The 10,238-nt window shown below is 44.9% G+C and overlaps 1 protein-coding gene across 1 annotated transcript in view; it reads right to left on the reverse strand.

Annotated features, from left to right (window-relative positions):
* The window catches only part of Msmb (microseminoprotein beta), a 16,924-nt gene extending 13,733 nt beyond the window's left edge, over positions 1–3,191 (reverse strand). The window contains exon 1 of the mRNA XM_028787550.1: positions 3,090–3,191. Coding sequence (XP_028643383.1) covers positions 3,090–3,191 — 102 coding nt within the window. The remainder of the gene's footprint in view (positions 1–3,089) is intronic.
* Positions 3,192–10,238: the final 7,047 nt, after the last annotated feature.

Genomic DNA, 10,238 nt, shown 5'->3' on the forward strand with positions numbered 1-10,238 from the left:
GGGGAGGGGAGGGGAGGAGAGAGAATTTCTGCCATTGGTAGATAGGAAGATATTAAAGCATCGTTTGCTTTACCCTGTCATGTCTGGCCTCCACCCCACACTGTCTCAGTGTTGTGCGTGTGTTTGTGTGTGTGTGTACGCACATGTGTGCACACAGACCTAGAGCTGCAGGAGGCCAGGGTGTCTTACATGGCTCACACAGTCTTTAGGATTCAGTTCTGCCTTCTTGATGCCTTTGTTCGGTGACTCAGCAAAACAAGACTCTGTACTTCCATGATCATCTCAGCATGGAAGAGTTTTCTTTCCATCTAAGGAAGCAGAAATCCTCTCAATAGCCTGGGTGGGGAGACAAATAAATATAGAAATTTTGTGCTAAAGATTATGGAAGAAAAAAAGATAAAACAGGAACAACAATGAATTTTAAGTCTTGGTGTGTGAAATATATTAAGAATTTTATGTAAGTTCCCCCTCTTTCTTCTACTTTTTTTGGGGGGGTTCGGGAGGTGTCTCTCTATGTAACCTTTAGTCACCATGTAGAGCAGGAAGGCATCAAATTCAAATGAGCCTCCTGTCACTGCTTCCCAGTGCTGGATTGAAATAAGTGAGCCACCACCCCAGGCTCCTCTCCTCTCCTCTCCTCTCTCTCTGTCTGTGTGTGTGTGTGTCTGTCTGTCTGTCTGTCTGTCTGTCTCTCCTCCCAGGGAAGGCACTTCAAATTCCTAATGAAGTACATCGGTATCAAGTTCCTCAGCAGCAGCAGACAAGACTGTTGTGTCTCCTGCTCTCCCATGTGAGCACCACCGGACAGTCAATCCACTCTGACTGCCCGCTGCTGCTTTCAGGAGCTCATGAACTCAGGGAGACCTTGACAAAGAACACGCTTGAAGAATCTGCTTCAGTGGGTCTTCAGGCTTATGATCAAAGCTCCCAGTGATGCTGAGACTCTAGTCTGAGGACCACCCCTGAGGAGGAGGTTGCAAAGTCATCCCCCCACCCCACATTCTATTCTGCCCTGCCTCTCTTGCTGTTGTAGCCTTGTACCCCTGATGCATGCAGGCCCAGGAGAGTAAAGGAAACTAGGTTTTGCTTTGCCTTTGCAGGCAGTGTGGCTTCCTGACCAGTTTGAGGTGAAGCAGACTGGCAGTGTCCCCTGAATTGTGTCCCCTTTGTTAAGTATCAAGCTGTATCAAGCTGTTAAGTATTCCAGGAATAGTTAAGCTATTCCTGGAAAGAGAACCCTGCTCTCTGTAACTAAGGGTCAGGGGTCTTCAGAATCCTAGACAGGGAAGGATTATTGAAACTTCCTGAGTTCACTCTAAGGCCTCATGGGAGGGGTCTGAGTGGATAGGGAGGGCACTGCTCACCACTCTTCGACCCGACCCCTAGCTCTGTCTGAGGAGGGTTTCACAGAGTACATTTGTGCTGAGGTCAGGCCAGTGTCCCTTCCTGAGGCCCTTTCCACACTCACTTGGCCCTCTCCCCCAGCTCCTGCTTCCTTCCTCCAGTACTGTCGGAAGCCCCATTCGTTCCCTCATTCTGCCTTATAGAAATGATACCTAAGGGAAGTATAGATACTTAAAAGTAAAAGATACTTAAAGACTCATTTTCAACTAAAGACAGGAAGGAGCCCTATGTATGAAATCAGTCCCCTACCATGGTGACAAAGCAGGACTCCTTACAGGCGGGTACCTCCAGCGAAGTCTTAGCAAGCATGAGTGCTGGCTCCCTATTTATACAGGTGAGAATGACCACTCGTGGATGTTCTTGGAATGATTCTGTTCCAAGAATGTATTGGGTGTTTACTGAGGGCTGAGCCGGAACTTACAATTTCTCTTGCTTCAAGAGTCTCTCGCCTATGAAGCTTCTGAACTAATTATGTGTTTATCACTGGGGTTTTCTAGGCAGTGGGGCCTCCTAACCAGTTTGGGGTATGTTCCTCACCTTTGACAAGCTGTTGCCCTTGGTGTGAGAGAGTAGACAGAGAAAGAATTTTCCCTTTGATTCTTCATCCTGCACTGGCAGACTGCTGGGCACCCCTCATGTTCTTTCCTGGTTCATGGACAAAGAAATGAGGGATCAGGAATGTGACTCACAGCAGCCAAGCACTGAGGCATAAGGTTAGCTCCATGGGTCAGCCTGGCTGACTAGGGAGCTGGGGCCCAGGAGGCACTGGCCTGAGGGCCCAGTATGGGAAAGCACACGTGCAAAGAACCATCTTCCACGGTGTGGATGAGTCGTGCCCACCAGCCTTTTGACAAACCGCACGCTCAAATCTCTCAAACTATTTCATTCTCCTGAGTGTTTGGTCTTTTCTCTGTTTCCTCAAGAAGGCCTTCATGTCTCTGTTCATTAGTGATTTCCTGTATAGAAAACACCATAGCGTTCCCTTGAAGGATGAAAAGTAACTTATGATTCAGCAATCTCACTCAGAAACCGTCTGCACTCCCGAAGGTTTACTGCAGCGCTGTTCACATGCCACGTGCTGGAGCACCCCTGCGTCTATAGCTGATGCACACACAAGGAAATACGGAGCTAGAAAAGGGTGAACTTTGGGGGGTTGGATGTAGCTCACTTAGTAGAGTACTTGTCTAGCACTTATGAAGCCCTGAGTTTCATCTCCAGCACCACCTGAAGCCAGACTCCATATAAAGGCCAAGCTTTGTCAGTTCAGTGCTTGGCTGACCTTGAGAACCTCATATCAAAAGGCTGTGCATGACGGGACAGGCTGGTAATGCCAGCACTAGTGATGCTGAAACAGGTGGATTCTCAGGCCTGTGGGCCTATGGGCCTATGGGCCAGCAAGTCAAGTCTTGGTGAGCCCCAGACCAGTGACAGGCCCTGACTCCAAAAACAGCGTGGGTGACATCTGAGGAACAAGTGAGGTTGCGATCTGTCCTCTACATATATAGCAGTTTCCTCCAAACTGAAACATTCCCTTAAGGAAGGAGATGGGAGGTTCAGGAGAATCAGGAAGTATTTGAACTTGAACAATCCAGGAAGCTGAAACCTTGACAAGACTCACTAGCCTGCCCCACCCCCAAGGTTATAAAAGCCATTAACAACTGTTGGCGGAGCCTCTGACCTGTCACCTGTTGATCAGTCTGTAAGTCCTGTAAGAGTTCCAGGGCTGCAGCTGGAGTCGCATCCCTGCTTGGATGGGCTTTCTGATAGCACAGCTGCCGTTGAGACATCCCTGCTTCTGTAACTAATCCCCCACCCATTCTCACATAACCAGCCCACTAAACTCTTGACTTTGCCACGGTCTCCTTTGGTGATATTGTTAATTTGGTCTGTCCTTGACTCCTTATGTGGGGTGAATAGATATGTGTTCATATATTCCCAGGAATAGTGTCACATAATATCTCCACATGCACGAGTGTGCACGCTTACACACACATACACACTGGGCATGATGATAACACTTGTAATCCCAGCACTGAAGAAGATAGGAAGATGAATCATTTCAACAACTTAAACATGTTAAAACTTCACATGGTTCCCTGTTAGTATGTATAATTTTATGATGTTATACATCAGGCAAAAATCTAATTTAAAGCCGGGCAGTGGTGGCACACGTCTTTAATCCCAGCACTTGGGAGGCAGAGGCTGGTGGATTTCTGAGTTCGAGGCCAGCCTGGTCTACAGAGTGAGTTCCAGGACAGCCAGGGCTACACAGAGAAACCCTGTCTTGAAAAAACAAAACAAAACAAAATCTAATTTAAATGTTGTAAAGTAAATGTTAAATGAAGATCTTTTTTTTTTAAAGAGTTTGTTAATTTTTTTTTTTTTTTTTGGTTTTTCAAGACAGGGTTTCTCTGAGTAGCCCTGGCTGTCCTGGAACTCACTCTGTAGACCAGGCTAGCCTTGAACTCTCGAACTCAGAAATCCACCTGCCTCTGCCTCCCAAGTGCTGGGATTAAAGGCATGCACCACCACCGCCCGTTAAATGAAGATCTTATGGGGGAAAAATAATCCTCAGTCTGAAAATACCAACCTTATTCCTCCCATGTTACTCAGTGTGAACCATGCCCTTAGTTAGGGCTGGCATAGCATGGGCCGTAGACTGGAGATGCTCAAACGATAGCTGAAATGAATTGTTCACAGACTGAGAGTCTGGATGTCCGAGATCAGTGTGCCATTGTGGTCGGGTTCTTGTGAGGGCCGTCTCCCAGGTGGCATGGGGCAGTGACTTTGGTGATACCCTCACACAGCAGAGTATATGGCTCACATGGCTCCAGCCCATGACCACACTTCCTCCGGGAATTTCCTCTTTTAATAGTCTTACATGAGGAGTTGTTTCCATGAGGAGTGATTTGGGAGTAACAAGAATGTAGCATTGGTGCAGGCCGAGTGCACGGAGAGGCTGAGGCTGACAAGGGCTCTCATCCAAATCCTTCCTTGAATAACTGTGTGAACTTGGGGAAATATCTTAACATCTCTGGCTCTTTGTCTACTTGTTTATGAAACAGAGACATTGATTCCCCACCTCAGAGGATTGACATGAAAGACCATCCCTTTGAAGGTGATATTGAAACCCTCTTCTCTCTTCTCTACCCCTCTCTTCTCCACTTGTCAGCCCTGAACTGGACTATTTCAGGCTTTAGAAAGTTAGAGTTATTACTTAATCTGGCAATATATTCTTTTATAATGTTGAGATTAGATGTTTTAATATCTGATTTGATATGCATGTATATTATAAAATTACCAAGATATCAAGATAAAATCAGTTTCCGTTCACAATGTGACTGGGCAAGAGGGTGCGGTTCCCTCTGTCTTGTATCCGTGCTGAGGCCATTTCAGGTTTAACTAGAATCTGATCTCCTTGATGGAGAATTCCATGGAAAGTTACCCAACTCTATTCTAGGAACCCATGATCAGGATGTCCTAGCTAGTTTATCTTAGCCTTTGTTAAAACTGCTTGTTTGTTTCTTAGCTGCCTGTTTGTGCAGAACCCCCCCTGAGGCTGGCTAACTGCTTAGCTTACTTAGGGTTTTTACTGCTGTCATGAAACACCATGACCAAAAAGCAAGTTGGGGAGGAGAGGGATTATTCAGTTTACACTTACAGAACAGTGTTCATCATTGAAGGAAGCCAGGACAAGAAATCAAACAGGGCAGGGATCTGGAATCAGAAGCTAATGCAGAGGCCATGGAGGGGTGCTGCTTACTGGATTGCTTCCCATGGCTTGCGCAACCTTATTTCTTATAGACTCAGGATCACCAGCCCAGGGTTGGCCCCACTGACAATGGGCTAGTCCTTCCTGCATTGATCACTAATTAAGATAATGCCCTACAGCTGGATCTCCTGGAGGCATTCCTCAACTGAGGCTCCTCCCTCTCCCATGACTCTAGCATGTGTCACATTGACACAAACCAGCCAGTATACTGCTTATCTGAGCTTCTGTTAAAACTGCTCACTTCAAACTGCTTACGCTTCAAAGTCCCCTCTGTAGCTGCTGAGCCAGGTGCCTCAACAAGATTTCTGCCCTTAAACCCCATTATCTGGACACTTGGGGCCACACCTAGGTTCCCAAACACTTGGGTGTGGTCCCAGCTGGCTGGAATAAAGACTTTCAATTGTCCAAACACTGTCTGAGTGGTCATCTCTGTTGAGCTCCCTTTAACCACAAGAAAGTAAGCAAAATTCTTATGATGACCCAAACTGACTCAAAAAGTAGAAAATGTAGCCGGGCGGTGTTGGCGCACGCCTTTAATCCCAGCACTTGGGAGGCAGAGGCAGGCAGATTTCTGAGTTCCAGAGTTCAAGGCTAGCCTGGTCTACAGAGTGAGTTCCAGGACAGCCAGGGCTACACAGAGAAACTCTGTCTCAAAAAACCAAACCAAAAAAAAAAAAAAGTAGAAAATTTAAGTAGGCCTGTAGAAAGAAAGGCTCTCTCTCGGAACTGGAGCTCATTGACTGGCTACACTGGCTGCCATCTAGTCCCTAGGACTTTCCTGGGTCCACCTTCCCAGTGGATGACAGTGGTTCCAATGCTGGGATAATGGTGGACACTGCTATGTGAGCTATTTATATGGGTATTGGGGACCCAGGCTCAGGTTCTCATGCCTACTCAGGAAGCATTTCACCCATCTACCTTTCTACATACTAGCAATGAACAATCTGAGAATAACATTAATGAAGCAAACCTGTTCACAATAATATCAAAAAAGAATAAAAATGCTAAGGAGTGCATTTAACAAAAGAAGTGTAAGAATGTTTACAAGAAAGCTAGAATTAAAACCATCTAAATTAAGGGCAACACATTACCATCCATAAACCTAAACTGATGTGCATATTAAAATCCAACTGCCCCCTTTCCACCTTCCTCCTCATCTTGTCTTCCCCATTTCCAGCATTCACTCTCCTATTATCCAGCCAACATGTTTTTAGTTTCCCTATTATAAAACCCCATTAGCTGTCTGTCTGTATTACATATACAGAGAGAAAACTGTAGCTGGAGTCTTGCTGTGTTTCTCTCACTTGATTTAATATGGGATGGTCAGTTCCATCCATTTGGCAGCAAATAGCAGGACTGGTTTCCTTTACAGCTGAACACTGTACTTATGCTTTTAAAAAGCTAGGCGCTCAGTTGGACACACTCCTACGGCACAGTTGAACGCAGCCCACAAAGTCAAAGGTATTGACTGTCTGATCCTCTGCAGAAAGTCTGCTCCCTTCTGATCTGAACTGATCCCACTGAGGAGGTTAAAAGGAGAAAGCGCCTGGAAGTTTGGTCACTGTGTCTTGGGCTACCTTTGTTTGCCAGCTGACACCCATCTCTGTGAGAGTTCTGACCCTTACACAGCCTGGACATGTGGCCTTCTTCCTGATGATCGCAGCTTGAAAGGAAGAGAGACATCCCCAGGTTGTAGGTTTATTGAGCACTTTCGGCTTCAAAATTTCTAATTAAATGTTCTGAGACAAAGATAGGTCAGGGGCCTATGGTCAAGTTTAGCTTGGAACAAATAGTTCTCTAGGTGGCAGCCACCAACCGACACCTACAGATTCTCATAGCCCAGAACAAAGGATTGGATCAGGTGCCATGGTATTGGTAGAAATGGAGATAGTTTATTAAGGAGGAGGAAAGCATTCCTGAGTATGCAAGTGGCTAGAACTGGAAAAGGTCCGTCAAGACATTTGCTTGATGATCTTTGCTACTAAGCCTGTCCATTTTTACTGAGTGTGTCTCCCTCTTTTTTTCTCTGGTTCTACCGCATTTCCAGACACTAAATGCATTCTTACTTTTCTTGCTGAGATAAAATTCACAACCAAAACAACATAAGGAAGGAGGAGTTTATGTCGTCTCACAGTTCAAGGGCACAGTCCATCTTGGTGCTGAAGACACAGTGATAGGAACATTGGTCATCTTCAGGAAGAAGAAATTCATGAATGTGGATGCTCGGATCACTTCTCTCCTCTTTCATGAGGTCCAGGATTTCAACCCATGCAATGGTGCGGCCCACATTTGGGGTGTGTCTTCTCATCTAACCTAATCTAGAAACTCCATCATAGATATATATGCCCAGAAGTTTGTTTCCAATGGTGATTCTAAATCCCATCAAGACTAACCATCACTTAGGCCTAAATCCTAAGCCTGTTTGTTCTGGCTCTCTGAAGGGTACTATCAGTCCACATAGCTGTTCACAGACACTTATCTCTAACTTAAACAGACACCTCTCTCCTCCTGGCAGGTGCACAAATTCACAGCTTGCTGCTCCATTGTTTCCTCCAAGATTCTGAGGATGCTCAAGTTTCCTTCTGATTCTGTTTTGAAAGTCTCTGATCTTGAAGACAGAGAGCCTGCAAAAGGAAACCCAATATTATTAGAAACCATACATGCGGGGCTGGAGAGATGGCTCAGCGGTTAAGAGCACTGACTGCTCTTCCAGAGATCCTGAGTTCAAATCCCAGCAACCACATGGTGGCTCACAACCGTCCGTAATGAGATTGGATGCCCTCTTCTGGTGTGTCCGAAGACAGTGACAGTGTACTCATAAATAAAATAAATTATTAAAAAAAAAAAAGAAACCATACATGCTACTAAGTACTGGCATTAACTATATGACCTGTCTTCAATAATTCTTAGCTTTGTGAGGAACATATTTCATCTGTTTTTGTTTGCTTGCTTTTGAGACAATGTCTTACTATAGCCCTGGTTGGTCTGGAATTCTGTATGTATGTTAGGCTGGTGTGAAAATCAGTGAGATCCACCTGCCTTTGCCTTTGGAGCTTAGGGATTGTAGGTGTGCCCTGCCATGCCTGGCCCAAGGAACACATTTTATGTTGAGAAAATCATAATAGATTACCCAAAATCCACCAGTCTGCCTTAAGTTTTCCCATTTGCAGAGTGAGGAAATGATCAGGTCTTGGGGTGCAGACCTTCAAGTTCTGAAGGAAGCTGAGGCAGCAGGATTACAACCTCAGTGCTAGTCTGGATCACAGAGCGGGCCTCTACCACATATGTGCATACATACACATATGCATATATACATGCAATTAGGGGATTGGATAAAATCATTCTTCCGAAATGTTATGAAACAGAAGAACCAGCTGGAGATATTCTGAAAGGATATTCCTAGGACCTTTCCCCAAAGAGTATAATTCCACACTAAGAGGTGTCCATGCTGATTTAGCTAGGCCTAGCACCTGATTCTAATGCAGCAGGCACTATGTTATGAAGGATTGCTTAGGATATCATGTTTGATTTTTGATATTCTGTGGTGATATGGTTCTTCACAAATTAAGCCAGAGGTAGTAGATACAAACAAAAATAAAATGCATGTGTTTACCTTTTAGATATATTGGCAAATATATCTAAATATGTAAATATGTATATGCTAGAATGACTTCAACATAAAAGAGAAAAAAGATTTAAATAAAAGAAAGAGGTGGGGAGGGAAAACGTTATCTAAATACCCATCTGCAGAGAAGTAGTTACATAAATTATGAGTTATCCAGTACTATTGATATCTCTTTTTAAAAACCAATAATCTCTATGTTCTGATTTAAAAAAAAAAGCTCCACATAAATGTTAAGTGAAAAGCAAAGTGCAAAACTGTTTGTGGCCAACCATATTTTGCAACAGTGATAGCTGAAGCCATATCTGTTCTGTAGAGTGTGACCTTGTTCCACCACCGTCAGGAGCTATGACTTTCCCTTCCCTCAGTGTCTGAGATAGTTCTGTAACATGCTTAGACAGTGGAGGGTGGCAGAGGGGATGTTCTGGTGTTACAGACAAACATCAGACTCTGGTGGCAACTGCCACCATTTTTAGGTTCTTGTGAGACAGAAGGAGAAACTGATCAGAGACATGTGGACAGCAATAGAAACAGAGACCATTTATCAAGAAGGAGAAACTTCCAAAGTAAGGAGTGGGAGGAAAGCTGAGCTGCTTAAACGGCATCCCTGCGCCCTGAGGAAAGCTGACTCTTTCATGGCGTCCCTGTGCCCTGAGGTGGTACCTTTAGAGACCATCTGTATTATCTGCACTCTTGTACACATCAGCCTTGGTGGAGGGGACTTTCCAGCTTTCTTCCTTTTTACATTAATTTTATCTCAGTCCCCACTCCACACTCCTGACAATGCCTCCTGAGTTTTGTAGTCCCAGAAATCTTTCAAAGAAGCTGAAGGATAAAAATCAGTCTTCTTCACCTCTTCCTTGCTGATGCAAGGCTTGATCCCTGTCTGACTGGGACCATACAACTCTCTAGTTCTAGCTATCAGGTAAAGAGGGACATTTGCTGGTTGGTGGTATTCTAAACATACAGCTTTATCTGCACATCCTCTAGCTTCCTCCCAGAGCCTCTCTAGAAGCACAAGTAACCGGGGACAAGTACAGATGTTACACATCTGTACTTAAAACCACAAGCTAAAGTTTAGGTCTTAAAGTTACCTGGAAATGGGGATGGGTCCTTGTCTTAGTTACCTTTGGCAATCTACAGTGACCTGAGAGGGGAGTCTCCACTGAGGGATTGTCCAGATCAGATCAACCTGTGGTCATGTTTCTAGGGGCCTATATTGACTGCTAATTGATGTATGAGAGCCTAGCACATTGTAGTCAGTACCATCCCTCTGGCAAGTGGTCCTAGACTGTGTAGAAGAGCTATTTAAGCATCCATCAGTATACCTAAGGAACCAGCACCCAGCACCCATGGTTTTGCTTCAAGTTGCTGCTTGAGTTCTGTCTTGATTTTTCTCAATGATGGACTATAACTTACAACCCTTTCCTCCCCCTAGAT

Source organism: Grammomys surdaster, unplaced genomic scaffold, assembly GCF_004785775.1.
Source record: "Grammomys surdaster isolate TR1022 unplaced genomic scaffold, NIH_TR_1.0 125669, whole genome shotgun sequence".
Taxonomy (NCBI): domain Eukaryota; kingdom Metazoa; phylum Chordata; class Mammalia; order Rodentia; family Muridae; genus Grammomys; species Grammomys surdaster.